Source organism: Dermochelys coriacea, chromosome 7, assembly GCF_009764565.3.
Source record: "Dermochelys coriacea isolate rDerCor1 chromosome 7, rDerCor1.pri.v4, whole genome shotgun sequence".
Classification (NCBI taxonomy): domain Eukaryota; kingdom Metazoa; phylum Chordata; order Testudines; family Dermochelyidae; genus Dermochelys; species Dermochelys coriacea.
In genome coordinates, this window is record NC_050074.1 from 59,141,725 (window position 1) to 59,159,053 (window position 17,329).

General features: G+C 45.7%; 1 protein-coding gene across 4 annotated transcripts in view; it reads left to right on the forward strand.

Annotated features, from left to right (window-relative positions):
- Positions 1-17,329, forward strand: part of WDFY4 (WDFY family member 4) — a 254,443-nt gene that overhangs the window by 164,962 nt on the left and 72,152 nt on the right. For all 4 annotated transcript variants that reach the window (XM_038410907.2, XM_043518469.1, XM_043518470.1 and 1 more), the window contains exons 45-48: positions 8,956-9,104; positions 11,530-11,650; positions 13,507-13,592; positions 14,723-14,785. In XM_038410907.2, coding sequence (XP_038266835.1) covers positions 8,956-9,104; positions 11,530-11,650; positions 13,507-13,592; positions 14,723-14,785 — 419 coding nt within the window. The remainder of the gene's footprint in view (positions 1-8,955; positions 9,105-11,529; positions 11,651-13,506; positions 13,593-14,722; positions 14,786-17,329) is intronic.

Here is a 17,329-nt window from a genome sequence, read left to right on the forward strand (position 1 = left end):
ACGGGAAGCCATCAGAAATGCCAGACGTTTTCCTCCAGCAGCAGCCACTACATTGCCAAACTGACAGAGTATTAAAAAAAGCAGTAGGGGGTGACATTAGCTGTTCTGTGCTCACTTAGTATATGGCTGTCTCATGAGCTGTTTGCGCTCTAACCACGCAAGTGGAACTGGCTTACCTACCGTATTGCAGAGAGATGTCACTGCGATGCCTTGGCAGCTAGGAGATTGATTTGCTCCAGCGCAGGGTTGCAGTGGCTCTGGAAAGCACTGAGTGTTTTATAACCTTACAAGGGTTTTGTTGCTGTGGCACAATCAAAGAGAAACCTTTGTAACATTTTCAACTACACAGCCTCACTTTATACACAGCGGCAAATTCTCTGCTGTAGTGTGACACCGCTACACCATAGAGCATTTAGCTGCCCTCACTGCAGGTGAGTAACACCGTCTGCAATCCGCTCGTGCCAGCTCCACCTAGCCCCAGGCTGGCAGGCATTTGCTGTGTGCTGGGACCTGATCTGAAAGCCATATTTCCTGCACTGCCAAAGGATAAGATGTCTTGTGTGCCATCACTGTCACCTGCCCCCCTTGGGTGCACAGAGGAGGAGGTGGGTATAGGCCAGCCTGAATGCTCACGTACCCCTCTGAGCTGCTTGCGGAGATTGAGTCTGAATGCAAGGAGGCGAGAGCAGGCTCAATGCAGTGGCCATTTTCCCCTTAGCAAGAGAGGGGAGAGAGGCGGGTCAGTGGGGGAAGTTTTTGCTGCACCCGCTTCTCTTTTCCTCTGATGCAAGTAGAGTCCCACACAAGCAGGGAGTAGCTGCATCCTTTGGAGGGCTGCAGAAAATTACTTGCCCCCTGTGAGTGCAGTGGGGAGCAGTGAAGGCATTGTGCCGCTGTCGTTACCCAGGGCCAGGAGTTAGGTCACAGTCTCATCCTCACAACAGATGAAATTGGCACTCTAGTTATAGAAAGTGTGGGGGGGGCAAAGTGTAGGGTTTTTCTATATGTTGGAGTAAGTGTGTGTAATGTGCTGGAATGTGTGTGTATCTAAATCTCTGTGCAAGGTGTGTAGGGAGGACAGAGCATTAGGCTGTGTGTGTATATACAGTACGCTGAGGCTGTGTGTAGGTTGGCTATGAGGGAAGCTGTGTGTGTGGGATAGGGGGCGGTTAGGCTGTGTGTGTATATATACAGTACACTGAGGCTGTGTGTAAGATGGCTGTGAGAGAAGGATGTGTGTGTGCAGCAGGGAGTGTTTGTATTTGTGCAGATTGCTTGGTTGATGCAAGAGAAATACAACGTGAGCCCGCCCAGCCTATTCTCCCTGGGCGAACCCTTTAATAACCCTGGCTCACCAGATGAGCAGGGGAGATTTGTTTCTTGTACATGTGTCGGGTTCACATCTGCAGCCTGAGCCCCCCTGCTCCAGAATGTTGCCCTGCTCTTGGCAAGCCTTGGCTACTTGTGCCAGGGTATTAAATGTGTTGTTTGCGTGCCCAGGCTGAGGAGGAGCAACAGCACAGCTTTGCTGACCAGGACAATCCAGGGGGAATTTTCTCTTTGGTGGAGAGATTGTGAGTTTTGGAGGAAATAAGCCATTAACTGCCAGCGAGTTACCTGAGACGAGAAGCAATTCAAGCACCAGTGGGTAATGTGTCTGGTTATCAAGAGGCCTACGGCCTAGCAGTGATGTAGCACCAGGCACTTCCTTGAAAAGGGGCTGAAGGTGCCAAGGACAATAGAAGCAAGTAGCAGAAATCAGGGAGCTGGACACATAGTTGTAGCTAGTCAGTCAGGGCATCCCTTCTGGCGGGGAACTGCCGTGAGGTCATTGAGAGCACTAATACTTGGGGGCAAATAGGGCTGGCCTGCATATACTTCAATGCAGCCAGAGTTCCTAGGTACGCCAGCCCTGTCACAGGGACCTGCCAGTTCAGTATGGTACTGACACGGGCAGTTTTCACAGGGGAACCATTATGAGCTACCACAGCACAGGGACAGAGCTGTGGGGGGGTTTGCACAGTGTTGAAGTACACTGGAGACAGGAAGCCGGAATAGTTATCAGAGCCGAAAATTGGAAAGGAAGATACCTAGGTTCAATCCCTGGTCTGGAGAAAGTCAGGTCTTGCCCCTTGCCTCAGTTTCCCCATCTGTAAAATGGGGATACCAATGGCCACCCACATCACAGGGAAGGGCGGGGTTGAGTGTTAATCAATGTGTGCAAAATACTTTGAGATCCTCAGATAGCAGGAGCCAGAGATGGGCAAAGTTGTTGTTTGAACTTATTTTCTTCACTGTCAAATCATGGCTGGCCCTGTGTGTATCTCTCTGGGTTGGAGGGGGAGCCAGGAAACCCTTCCCTCACCAGCACTGGTGCACAGCAGGTAGCTGGAGTCTGGGTGGCTGGGCTAATAGCGCAAAGGACAGGGATTCACTAGCTCGGGCAGCAATGCTCACCAGCTCAGCATGCTAGCCAGGGCTCTGACAATGTAGAGGAGCACCAAGATGTGGTCCATGTTGCTACTCGTGGCCCCGAGAGGCATTTTGCCCTGTAGACTTTCCCTCCAGCACTGCAGTGGCTTGTGGAGCCATTCTTCGTCCCTGAATCTGCAGAGCTTCTCACAGACCCCAGATCTTGGACAGCTATCCCGAGTGACAGTCCTGGCTCTTAGCACAGCTGCCCCTGAGTCTTACTCACAGCAAGAGTGGTCAAGGCTGAGGAGGAGTCGATAGCAAGACATCCAGCTGGGGGGATGTGGCCAAGGTTATTACCAAGTGGCTAAGGGGCATGAAGTCAAGGGAACTCTCTGGGGGGAGGGGGGGAATTTAAGGGCTCAGCTGGCTGGTTACAGGCACAGAAATCAAAGCTAGTGCATGGCCCCAGGTTTCTATGGCCGTATATGAGAGTGGGACCTGGAATTGGGTGGGACAAGCACAACTATGTGTGTTTTACAGGATGTTTTTTTTCACCCCGTGTATAACACCTTCCCTAACAGAACTGAGCAGTGCTGAGGAAGTCAGCCAAGCCAGACAGCATGCCCCCCTTAGTCCGTGGTTTCTATTCTACAGTGTGTGAGCAGTGCTGGGGGGGATCCCAGCGACTGTCAGCACTGAACTTCTGTTACATTTTGTGTCCTGGGCTTTCCCGAGGACTCCCGTGTTACAAGGTGAAAGGGAAGAGCTGTGTGCATGGACGAGATCCTTCCCCAGGGTAACTGCACTGACTTCAGTGGAGTCATGATGGCAGCAATTAATTTGGCAGAACCTCAGTACTTGTGATAGCTCAGAAAAAGATGAACTTCAGACTAGTGCCCCTAGTACTAAAGACGGGGTCAAATAGATTTCATTTCCTTTAGTGGTGGACAGATGAGGTGCTTGAAGCAGCCACATACCACTGTCCAGAGCTAGTAGTGCCTTAAATGGCTACGACCTTCTTAACTGACAGAGCACCTTTCCCCATGCCATGCTGCCAAGCAGATGTGCTCCAGCTGGAGTTCTTTGGCATACAGGGGAAGGGAACTGCTGGCAGGAGAGGTGAGCATTCTCCTCCCTGCCTCTGAATTTGCTGGCCTTCTGGGCACAATGCAAAACCTGTCTTTCTGAGCAGATCTCTGGGTCTGGGTGTGTGAGGTCTGTTTGGAAAATGTATAAAATGGGATTTGCTCTGTAAAATATTTTGCCCCCTGGTGTTGTGTGTGGAGAACTTGTTGCTCTGATGGTTTTGTGGTGGTGGTTTTCTGGGGTTTTTTTGTGTCATACTTTTAGCTGAGGGGAGAGGCCCACAGGGCCAGATTATCCCATTGAAATCTATCGGAGTTAGACTAACCTGTTCTGGAGCTATTGAAAATCACATTGAGTGCCTATCTGACTCTAGGCTCCTAACTGGTTGAACTGATGATTGGAAAAGTGCCGTTCCATTGAAATGGATACTTGTTGTGGGTGGGTATCCATTTGATAACATTTTGTTTTGGAAAAAACAAACAAATCCAAAAGGAAGGATTCTGAGACTGTCAGAACATCCTGCTTCAATATTTTTGGAATGGAATGTCTTGATTTTTGATTTTTAAATGTTTCATTTGACATTTATCTTCTCTTTATAAAAAAAACTGAAAAGTTGAAAATGAAACATTTTGATTGAATTGAAAGAAATTTTTTTCAAACCTTTTGTCTCCCTGGAAATTTAAAATTTTTGGCTTTTTGGTCCAATTTGGAATGAAAAAAAATTGAAATGCCAAATTCCCTGAGGCACAGAAATTCCGGTTCCTACCAGGTCTACTGAAATACCTTTAAAAACTGGCCCCTGGACTCCAGGTTAGACATATGGGTGTTTGTTTAAATCTAAATAGATTCATTTTTAAAAAAAGTAGCAAACCTTTACCCTCTAGATGATATCTGCTCTAATTCCTTTCCTGCGTCTGAATGAGCGGAACAATCTGTAGTTGCCTTCCTTTAGGCAATACCTTAGAAGGTAATTATTCAATTATTTTATGTCACCTTTGCATCATTGATTAATGATTCTAGCAACCAGTGAACTCGATTCTGTTGTGGGGAAAAAAAAGGGGAAGTTTATTTAATCTATGTTAATTTCAGGCTGGCTGGTACCTCATTAGATTGGGGCCCTGTAGGTACACGAATGTCCCAGTGGGTACACTTCTTCATTGTCAGATCTTTGTTACTCGGTGGGAATGAAATTTGCTCTGAGTTCAGACTGGGAAGAAATACCTCAGCCCAGGGCTTTGTTTATTTTTAACAACATGGAAATATATTTTGCTGGAGGGCAGTGGTTGTTTTAAATGAAGTGCATTTAGCGCTGGTGACAGATATCAGATTGACAATGCAGGAGGCAGAGTGCTTCTGTTTATTCATAGCGCCAGCCCACATCTGAGAGAGATGCCCTGCTGCCCCAGCCCTACCTTGGATGGTCTCCTCCAGGGGCCATGCCAAAACACCCCCATGAGCACCAGTAGGACCTAATATTGGGTGCGTTCCCCCCCATGACCACCACTAGCTATTGTGAATAGTTAGGTTGGGAATAGCTTGGAGGCCATAGGGCTGTGGCATTCCCACCATGTCAAAAACCACTGGGGCAAGTCTGTTGGGCTGATCTTCTGCAGACTGAGCCCCCACCTTCACACCCTTCTGATTGTATCAGTTTGTAACAGAGCTCCAAGTGAGTCTAGTTTTTAACCCCATGTTGCCCACAGGGCTATGTCAGGGCCATGGGATGGAGCACTCTTGAGGGGTTCCAACCCTTCTAATGCTGTTACTCAGACCCTCCCAGGCTGGTTTTGCAGCTGATGACCCCTGCTGGCCTTTCCTCCTGTCCTATGCATGTCACATTCCCAACTCTGACCAACACCAGTTGCAGCTCCTCCTCTGTGCTCTGCCACCATGCTGCTTCCCACCTCTCCATCTGTCTTGTCTGCACTAGAAAGTTATACCACTTAACTATCAGTGTAGTCATTCTGTTACAACCCTGAGTGTGGATGCAATTATACTGGTGTAAAGGTGACCTATACCTGTATAGCTACTCCCGTACAGAATGGAGAATAAACTTAAGCGGATACAGTGCACCTTTATACTGGTATAACTGCAGCCACACTAGGTTTTTTAAATCAATATAACTAAATCAGTAACATATTTACCTACTGGGCGTAGCTGTACCAGCATAATTGTGGAATGGTAATTAAGACTCAACTCTTGAGCATACAGAAAGTGTGAGATACAAAGTTTGTATAATGTAATCAGTAGCTCCAGAGGTGGGTTGATAACAAGTTTTCCTGGCAAAGTGGTTCAGGACTGGGAGTTTTATAAAGTCTGTATCAAAGGAGGAAAGAGTTTGGGGTACTGGCTGTCCTGGGTGGAGTGAAGGGGTGGTAATTAGGTAAAGTAGCTATAACCTTGGCTTAGGCCAGCAGAGAGGAAAGGACTTCCATGATTGAGACATATCTGAGAAAAAGGTATTGTTAGCCCTGTGTATCACTAACCTCATTCACCCCAGTGGCTGTGAGAGCCTCTCTTCCCAGCCTCAGACATCCGGATGAGAAAACCAGCCTCGCAAAAGAAAGAGATGATGTTAAATGGCTTCTTGTTCAGTACAGGAATTCACCAGCTCTATGGTGTACCTCTAAAAGAAACAAGCAAATAAACCTGTGGAATAAAGGCTTTCAAATGAGAGATGAGACCAACCCATATGCTCACCTTCCCTTTGGTGGTTGTGGGGAGAGGATCTTCACCCACCCATACAAATTTGGTTATGTGTTGAATCCAGAAATGGAAAGGGCCTTGTAACAGATTACAGGGCCACACACAGGAATGCTAGGCTCTTCCACCGACTCACCCTAATGTTTGGTGCTCAGAGCACCTTCAAAGATGCAGAGCTATTTATTCTCACTCATGGCTATGCTAGATGGGTCCCAGGAATGTGTGTCTCTGAGACCGAGGGAACTAGGTGTGAAGGCAGAGAGGTCCTACAGGGAAAAACCTAGGTGTATCCAAGTTTAGGAGAGTCAGGTCTAATCTGTGTACCTTGACCATATCAGGATGGGAATTCCATTGGCCTACTGATACCAGTACTATTTCCAGGCCCATTCTGCATGTGGATGAAATCTTACAAACCAGTTTCATGACATTTGGGGCCAAGGAGGTGAAAATCTCATAAGAGCTGATCTTGGGACACTGGATCTCAAATGGCAGAGGTTCTCCCAAAAACAGCTCTGAAGGTTTCTGAACATGTCCCGTCACCTACATCCATTTCAGGTTCAATTGCACTCTGTGCAGGCCGTCTCTCATTCAGGGTGAGCTTGTGTTGCAAAATTTTGCAATCCAGATCTGGATTACAGGTCTCCCAGACTATGGGAGGTTGTGGGTCGGGGTAGCTCTAGTAAAATTCCAGCATAGGTGCTGGAACTAGGGGTTCTAGGGGTGCTGCCGCACCCACTGGCTTGAAGTGGTTTCCATCATATACAGGGTTTGCAGCTTGATTCAATGGCTCTCAATACCCCCACTGTACAAACTGTTCCAGCACCCCTGCAGTGGAGTGAATTGGTTCAGGAGGGGTACAAAACAAAACACAAAACTTTTGCCCTTTCTAGAACTGATCTCAAACAAAGGCATTTTAAATGTGATGAGACTGGAATCCCATAGATCCTAAGGCCAGAAGGGACCATTGTGATCATCTAATCCAGTGATATTCAGACTAAGACTCGGGTGTCGCAAATGGCTCTTTAATGTGTCTCCTGCAGCTCTTTGCAGCACATGATATCAAAACACTGGGTGACTTCATTATTAACCAATCAGGATGCTTTTACTATGTTGTTAACCAATTATAGTTGATAAAATAATAATGCTTGATCAGTCATCTTGCTGTGAGAATACTAAATACATTTTATATATATATTTTATTTATATATATATATATATATATATATATATATATATATATATATATATATATATAAACAGTATGACGGGAAATATTTTATATATATATAAAAATATTTCCCGTCATACTGTTTAAATATGAATCTATAGCACTCTAGTAAATGAAACAATGAATTCACATGACTGTGGCTCTTTTGTGTAATGCTGATTGCTAATTTGGCTCCTGAAGCACTGCGGTCTGAGTGTCACTGCTCTTATCTAACCTTCTGTATAACACAGGTCAAAGAAGCTCAGATGCAAGAGAGGCTGTGCTTCCTGACTTTCCATCCTGGGTTCGCTGGCTCAGCCGGCCATATAGCTTGGATAATATTGGGATAAATATCAGTTGCTTTCCCAGTTCATTCATTGCTCCTTGGAATCCCACAGCAGTGCTTTTTGAGCTATGTATTTCACTGGGACCCCAACAGGAGTGTCTGGTTTTCTCTGTAAAGTAATGTGAATAAAGATCCTTTTACAAACAAAAAGGATTGATAACTTCAGCAGTACCCTGGGGGCTTTCTGTATGGAGTTCCCATCTGTGTGAATGGGTGTGTGTTTGTGTGTTAGTTAAAGAGGGGGCTAATTACCCTTTGCATCAGTGGGTCTTGGTCAGGTTCATGGCGGGGGTCACTGAAATCAGCTGGCCCCAAATCTGGGGACACGCAGAACCTCATTTTCTTGCCATGGCTCATTGCTTATGGCTCATTGCCTGTAGGTGCCCCCACAAGAATTAATTTAACACGGAGGATTTTCCCGCCATGTTGCTGTTTGGAAACCTCATTCGGTTTGTCTGTCCGGTGTTCCTGCCAAGGCTCTGGGTACATGGCAGCCAAATGGCACCTTGGTGCTGACCATGACTTATTACCATCTGATTGCTGTTGGGAGGCCCGAGCGAAATGAATTGGTCTCAAGTCAGCTCCCAATGGGCAATTATCCAGGCCACAGAAACCAGCACCACAACATGCACTACCTGCCCCGCTGATTGACAGTCCCAGGAGGGAGACCAAGAAAGAAGTGAGCCAGGGAGACTCACTTCCCTTTTGATTCCCAGAGGGGAATCTGCTAGGTTAGGGGTGAGGAACACTGGGGGAATCTTGCATTGATGCAGCTTGTGCCATATTTGTTCAGTGGATAAATAGAATACTGCAGCCTTCAGACTATCCTTTCTGAAGCCTTCCACCAGCACATCTTTGTGTGTGTGTGTGTGTCCCCCAGGTATAAATGCTGAGTTGGTTCATAGTGGAAGGATGGCCTTGTGGCTAAGGCTTTGACTTCTGTAGTTCAGAGACTCATGAGATATACCTGTATGAGTGCGGGCAAGTCATTTCAACTCTCTGTGTCTTAGCTCCCACTCTGTATTGTAGGGGTCATACTTCCCTGCCTCACAGGGATGCTGTGAGACTAGGTTAATGTTTACGAGATGCTCAGATGCTACAGCCAGGGGGCCTGATTGGTAACTAGATAAGCAGTGTACAGTACAGGCGAAGTGTATTACCAAGTGCTGGCTATATCTCTTCCTTCTTTCCACATTAGGTTACATTTAGATACTCCGTGGTGATTGTGCAAGGACACCTGGCATCAGAAGGGGTGCTTCTCCTTGGCAAAGAGCACTTTTACATCTGCGAGCACTTTGTCCTCTCCCAGTTTGAAGAGATTTATTGCACCAAGCACTGCTTGTCCAGGTGAGTCATTCTTCCCTTCCTGCAGGCACGCTTAGCCAAGCTCAGAAGTGACGCACCCGGCCTTTGGGAACCCTTTGACTTCAGAGAGCTGCACAGGGTGTGCATCAGCATTGAGTATGGCCCACTGTGCTTTTCTTCCAGCTGCAAAGGTGCTTCTAATCTTTAAGGAGGGGCAAATGGCCAAAGGGGCTGGAGGTTCTGATCAGTGTGGAGAAGCACTCCAAAGTCACGATGCTGCTCCAAACGTGGCCTGAGACAGGACTTCTGGAGCTGGATGCTACCATTGCTTCCTGCTTTTGATCCATCTGGAATGGCTCATGGGAACCCACTTTCTCATGTCTGGTCCCAGCTGGAATCCAGAAAAAGCAAAGCAGCTGCAAAAATGGAACTGGGTGAGAAAAATGAACCAAACCTTTTGTGAGGCCTGAAGGCTCAGCTTGAGCTTTGAGTAAAGGTTCATGATGGGGGAGGAGAGGGTCTGATTTTATCCAAATCACTCCTGCCATTCTTAATAATAGCACCTCCGTCCATGGGCTGAAGGTGAGACAGACCTGTGACAGAGAGACCAACCGGCAGGAGGAGAGGAGTGTGAGCCAGGGCTACAATACTAGACTGAGGGTTCCTGCACAGCTATGACCCCTCTGAGAGAGGTTGGCAGCTAGTCACAGCACAGATCTCTTCCTGTGCTCCTAGCCCACTAAGGCAGAGGACTCTCTACGTAATACAGTGCAGTAAGGTATTGTCTCAGGAATAAACCCCCTGACTCCATCTGGATCCAGGGAAAGGAGGAATGGACAGCAATGAGAGAATCCTAAAAGGAAGGACTGTGGAGTCCTGCAAACAGCCACAGATGAGTTCTGTTGGGAGCTGCTCAGGGACCACATTCCAGTGTCTGCGTCCACACCCAACCTTGGGGCAGCATGGAAAGACACCCTCGCTTATTTCAGATGCCTCAACAAGACGTAAAGCCAAGGACAGTGCCTCAAGGACCTGGATTACATGGGGCCAGATTGCGATACCCTTGCTCCTGTTGAATAGACCTTACTTTGCCATGAGTAGTATCACTGCAATCAATGGCACTACTTGACAAGAAGGTACTTATTGCTCAGTGTGAGTAAGAATATCACAGACTGAGCTGAAGGGTTTATACCAGCACTGGACTTCCACCTTCAGCTGTATTGGTCTTTACCTGCTTATCAGTAACAAGCATTTTCCAAACATAATTTAGAGTGAGGAGTACTTAGCAATTAGAGTTGTTTTACTGGATATGGCTATTATTTATATTACAGCACCACCCCAAAATGTGCTAAGCATTTCGAGAGAAATAGGAAGACAGATGGAAATTACAGATGGAAATTATTCTCTTTTTGTGGTGTCTTTAAGTGTTGTTGGTTCTTCATCTCTCCCATCTTTTATTCATATGGAACATTCTTTAGAAGAGTGTTTTGCTTCATTGGTTGAAAAGTTCCTATTTGTTTCTCCAAGGCCTGAAAGGCTCATAATTAATACTTGGCACACTGACACCGTTTTTATGATTCTTGTTTTATTGAAAATGGGTTTGTAGGCTGGCTTTCTGCTCATGCTCTGTGGATGCATATGGGTGTGTTTGTGCTCAGAGTCCACTGGGAAGTGAGTGACTCTTGTTTTTACTCATTGACTCTGCATCGATGGTCACTGCTTTACATCCAGTTCCTACCGGATCAGATTTAGTGATCGGATGAGTCCGTATGATTGAATGAATCAAATAGTCACCAGATCGGCTTCTGGGAAAACACCATCTCATGCTTTCACTGGATTTCTTCTAAAGGACGTGATCATTTTGGACCTGATTATTATACCTGTCCTCACACTGAGTAGTATGTGAAGACCCTTTCAAGTCAATGGGACCTTTTCAAGTCAATCTGAGAAGTAAGGTACTACCAAATGGGGGTAAAGATATCAGAGTGCAGCCCTTTGTGGTCAACAACATCCCCTGGCCATGGCTCTACTTCATCCAGACCTCCATCTCCTCCCACCTCTGCTGCAAATCCTTTCTCTGCGGACTTTTTGTGTGTAACCGCTTTTCAGACAGCGTGTACAGAATGCTGCTGCTGTCCACTTGCATGTCCCAAAAAGCATGATCACACCAAACACACCTTCATGCTCCACTAGCTCTCTCTTTGTTTCAGGATCTAGTATGAAATTGCCTTCAGGGTGTTCAAAACCTTCCATGCTTTGGCTGACATCACAGACCTCCTAAGATACCAGGCTCTGTAGAAACATACATAAAGCCATTTGTGCATGGATGGAGGATGCTCCTAGACTATGTGGTGGTGGCTGTATATAGGGTTATGCCTGGGGCTTCCCCCACATCCAGCATGTTATTTGCAAAGGCCTTGCTTGTTCTTGTCCATCTCAAACACATTTCTGTTTTTACCTCTTTCAGCATCACCGATCCGTTTATTTTCAGCTTATGCCACAAAGAGCAGGGCATGGGAGATCAGGCATGTTCCCGTTACGCATACAGTGACATTAAAGAGATACATCTGATGCGCTTTCTTCTACAGGTAGGTGTCAATATGCCATGTTGTTTGGGAAACAGCTGCAAGAAAAGTGATAAATTATGACTAGGAACCAGAGATGACCCCTACCTGCTAATAGTGGGGGTGGCTGGGGCAGGGGGCAGAGTGAGGGCAGCTGGCTGCAGCAGAGTTACTGAGCATGCTCAATACAAGCCAAACATCATATCTGGGGGGCCATGTGACCCCCCCATGTCTCCCCCCCCATGGCCTCTGCTAGAAACTATTTGCATTATAACCCCTCAGGATTGGACTTTCTCTGCCCCTACAGTACTGTTCTTGTCCCCATCTCTGCTTTGCTAGCAGTGGATGTTGGAAACTTCTGTCCCTGCTCGCCAAAGTGTTAGCCCTGTTATTCTAGTGTATGACTCCTCAGGAACTGAATCAGTATTACCAGGGAAGAATTGCTATGGAGACGTGTCGCTTATAATTCAGGCCAAGATTTTCGAAAATGGGTGCCTTAAATCGGTCCGTTAAATCCTGATTTAAGCTCCTAAACAAGTGGACCCATTTTCAATAGTGCTCAGCTCCCTTAGACACACAAGGAAGGAAAACACAGAGCTCAATTGCTCCTACTCTTGCGGGATAACTTTTTAGACAGTGAACCTGAACTGCTACTAGAGCTGAGTGAATAATGGGTTTTTCCGTTTGGGGGACAACTCAAAATATATGAAACAAAAGAATTGGTTTGGTTTGAACTGAAACTGAATCGTTTCAGGGTTTTGGGGATTTTTTTGTCAAAATGAAAAAATGCAAAAATAATTGAAGTAGAGTGAATCATTTTGTGTGACCCAAAATGAATTCCCCCCACACTTTTCATTTACTTTTTTGGAGTGTTTTTCACCTATTTCTTTCAGTTAGCTACGTTTCTCAACAGAACCGCATTCTGTTTCAGAATGTCAAAATGTTTTATTTTGACATCACTGAATTTTTTTTTCAGACAAAACTACTAGCCAGATTCAACCCGAATGTAGGAATACTTTTAGTGCCCCCCCATGCGTTTTTGGATAAATTTACTATTCACCCCCCCCCCCAAAAATCACTGGCTCCAGTCATTATGGCTGCAACTCCTTTGCCTTTAGTAGAAATACATCAAGGTTGCCCATTCAGTTCAGTCTGTTTTAGCCTTGATCTTGCAATGAGAATCCCACCAGAAGTCCTTTCAGAATCAGACCCTTAACTTGCCATAGAGCATTTGTGAGTTGTTATTATAATCACTGCTTTCCTATTGCCTCTTATCTTATACTTAGATTGTAAGCACTTGGGGGCAGGGACTGTCTGTTCTGTGTGTACAGCAGCTTGCACAGTGGGCTCGTAGGTGCTATTGCAGTGGAGATAATAAATAATATTAATGCTTTTAGTAGAGCAAGTGGAAAACACAAAGTGATTTGGCCCAGCATAAATAATAGTTTTATAAACAAATTGTCAATATTTTCAGGGGGAGGGGGGCAAGACAACTTTAATCACTTAAAGCTTCACTAAAGAATAGCATAATATCCACCCAGTTTGGAGGAGATGTCTCATAGGTTTTCCTTTGAGCTTGATTCAGAGTTTAGGAAGGGGTGAACTTTCTTGGTAAAAGACCTGTTTTAACTAGTCAATGGGCCAAAGGTTTGAAGTTTGCATTTGCTTCTTGAACTCTCTCCAGCCCATTGGATCTTGCATATTGGGCTGGGAATATTGTGAAAGTTGCCCCCCGTGATCCCACCCACACAGAGCTCATTACAAAAATTGGCCCTTACTGTTGAAAACCCTGTAAAATTAGGCAAATGATACATTTCTCTATGCTTTTGCTTAGCCCTTGCACCAGGGGTCTTCACGGTGCAAATGGTTTATCCTTACAGGAGATCGCCTTGGAAATATTCTTCAAAAACGGCTATTCCAAGTTTCTCGTCTTCCATGACAGTGATAGGAATAAAGCCTTTAAGAGGTAATTACTGCTTAAGTCTGGCACGGTAGCACCAAGGTCACAGCAGCTGGTATTGTGTTACACTTGTGGCATCATTCCCCCCCATTCATATGCGTCTCCCAAACAGCAACCCTAAGGGTTCACTCTAAAATTGCAGCTCCTGGGTCTTTGGATGGTTCAATGTAAGCAAGAAAAACATCATCCCTCCTGGCCAATGTCATTTTCCCCTTGCAGAGCTGTAATTTTTTTGGAGCATTACTTATGATTTTTTTCTCTTAGAATATTTGAAGTAGCATTAGGAACATAAGCTGAGTTTGGTTCTCTGGCCTTTACTTTAAATCTTTGGCATAAATAGAGCTGACAAGACTTTTTAAACAGTGACGTTTTTGTCTAGGAGTGAAGGCTTTTCTTTTATACCTGCCTTGTCCTGGTGGCGTTTTCCTTTGCTGACATTAGAGTACAAAGTGGATGATTTGCACATTGCTTTATATCAGCCACTTTAATTTAACCATGATGGCCTGGCAAAACTGCAACTCTGGTAATATCATTAGGTATAATTTGGCTGTCCTTACCAAGGCAAAACACTCATGATGCAGAAATTCCCAAGTGAAATTCTGTGGCCTAGATTGATCATTATGATCATTTAATCTAGTTGATCAAAATTATCCCTTCTGGCCTTAAAATCTATGGATAGGCCCGAGTGAAACCTTGCCTAAGTAACAACTGCAGGTTTGGAACCATTTTTCCTATCTAAATTCACCTTGCTGTTTCAGTTAGATAGGGAAACCTGCCCTAAAATGCTGCATACTATATCCGCTGGCAATTAACCAGCAGCTAGATTCTACCCCAGAAGCAGTTGCATTTTAGGGATGGATGAAGTGCTTCTTATCTTTGTTGACTGAATATCAGTTCAAGGCTCTGATTCAGGAAGCACTTAAGCTGAAGTCCATCCCTATCCAGGACAGCATGTAAATGCCTACTTAACCTTAAACATGGCAGATGTCCCATTGACTTGAAGTGCTGTCCTGAATGTAAGGGGCCTCAGTTTGTAAAGTGCTTTGGCATCCTTGGGGATTAAACCTCAGTGATTATTACAGGTAATAATAACCAGTTTAAAGACCATATTGATTTATTTTCTCATCTCTGTTTAGATTTTGTTCATTGCAACCTGTTTTGAAGGCAAAAGGAATAACTGAAGAGTCCCTGAATATAAGGTAATAAGCCGGAATCATTCCCAATCGTTCTGATATTTGTCTTCAATAAATGTAATTTTAGAAATAAATTCTACTTTAACAAAGGACACTATAAATCAGCATTTTTGTTCCCTTTAAACCCTATTTTGAGTGTTCAAAGGCATCCCAAAATCTCCCCGAAGCATTTGGCTGTAAAATATCTTCATGACAAAGGCATGAGGGATGCATTAAGTAGCTGTTATCCATAGTTAATTAATAATGATTATCTTCTTAATATGACTTTATTGGTAAACTCTTATCTGGATGGTTAGTGTGGGGAAGAATAGGGAACAGACAGTCAATGACGTGAGGTTAGAGAGCTAATCTATAATGCTGCTGCATAATGGCCTCTTTAGTGGGCAGTTAGAGTAGACAGTGACAGATGTGCCTCATGCACAGTGATGCTGCAGAACCAACTATAATAGCTTCACAGTAGAGATCCCAATGTGCTGCCCCTTGCCAAGTGGGTTTATTTCCAAGCACAGAGTGATGTGACTGGGTGAGTATTCTGTGCTGATCCCAAAAACCTGTGTACCAAGAACTTCTCTTGAGCTGGATGCTGAATACTTCCTTAGGTTCCTAATTTGCATCTTCAGTATCCCTGGGTGACCCTCCCATGGTTTGGCAGCTCTTTTTGGTTCGGATAAACACTCAGAAGTTTGAATGCTTCTCTTAACCCACCCGATTGTTTGGGCTGGAACTCTCCCAGGAAGAGCCACTTCCATTACTTCCTCTGCCCAGGTTCTAATGCAGGTCACTGGGCCCCAGATCACACAGAGCTTTGTAGACATAGCAAATGGCTTAAGCTGTTCCTGGAAGGGAACAGGCAGCTTGTGCAGAGCTGGGAGAACAACTCTTAAATTGGGGGGGAGGGAGTGTCCCAGATAGTTAACAATGTTGAGATATAAATGATCACCATGAGGCATAAGCATCGTCAGATGAATGGGGCAGGTTGTGCCTCTCTGAGCAGTCGTCCCTGGTCCTTGTCAGGCTCACATAGATGTCTCCACTGGTTACTCTCAGATCATTGGTTTTAGGTTTACAGTTACAGAGTTACTTTTTGGGACTTGAAAACTGACACTCCAGAGCGAGAAGGCAGTTTAAGACAAGTGCCACCAGTCCTGACCCAGGCTGAGCCCTGCTGGGACTCATGTGGGTCTCTGGGAAAGCTAAAAAAGATCCTAGATTCAGTGTGGAGCAGTACATTCCACAGTACTAGGCGACTGATATCTCTAGACAGAGCGAAACCGCCCACGGTCTGGAGCCATAGGGATAGATTTATCCTATGTTTACCTAGCACTCATCAATCAGTAATTTTCCGAGCCCTCCTGGATCCTGTGTTCATGACCTTTGGGCTGGAGTTGGGCTTACTGGTAGGTGAGAGAGGTATGACTTGTGGTAGGCCTTATCTTTGCTGAGCTTTTAGGAGCCTGATGCTGCCTGTTCTGAATCTTGGAAGCTCAGCTGAGCACAAAGGGTTTTTAGTCTCCATGGGGATCTGGCTGGAATGTTATCCCCTTGAGGGGAGAGGACCTCTCCTACATTGTCCCCTCTGAGGAGCGGGACTAGAAGCTTGGGGAGGGCTGGCACAGCTCTCTCTGGGCCACGCTGTAGTGTGAGCTGGGAGACACCAGACTCCACATGCTTAAGCGAAGGATTAGAGAGAACATCCTCCTACCTGGAAACGCCTCCCTTTAGTAAGTGGCCTACATAATCGCCTGTTCTGCTCTGGGAACTGGAAGACAAAGAACTCTGTGCGTTCATTGTATCTCCACTTTTGCTGGTGTCATTCCTGAGTCAGAGGGTGGGGTCCCTCACAAGGAGCACAAAGTCCTCCCTCCCCAGGGGATAAACATGGTGCTTCCACAGTGCCCCCAGTCCTTGCTGTCCCAGCCAAGCTGCGGAGTGGGACCTGACTCTCCCTCTTTGTCCCTGAATGCTTGTGTAATGAATACACATCGGATAGCAGTATCGCCTGCTACTCATGCAGCCCTCTCCACCTGGGAATCTTGCAGGGCTTTATAAATTATTATGCTTTGCGACACCCTGTGAGAGAGGAATAATCATTTTAAATTGGGGAAACTGAGGCATGAAGGTGCAGTTTCACGTAGCATATTAAAGTAGTTGAAAGCTGGGAATAGAGCCCAGGAGTCCTCATTCCCAGTCAAGTGCTCTTAACCACTAGACAATGCTCCCAGAGTTGGGAGTAGAACCCAGGAGTCCCAATTTACTCCCTCCAGAATGGGCTGTTACTAGATTACTGAGCAGTTCCCCCCCACCCCACCCCATTTTATTCTTCATTTAAATATGTTTAACTCTCTGCCACCTCCCATAATTTGCTGTGGCCTTAGCCAGCACCTTGTTCAAGGTCAGTGCCTGGCTTGGCTGCTCTGATAATCTACTAGTCTAATGCACCTGTATGTCACTGTCTGCCTGCTGTCGGTGGGGTATGCCCTGAAGGTGCAACAAAGAATGCAAGTTAATTTGTGTGCAGAGGTGAAAGTGTGTGTGTGAGAGAGAGAGAGA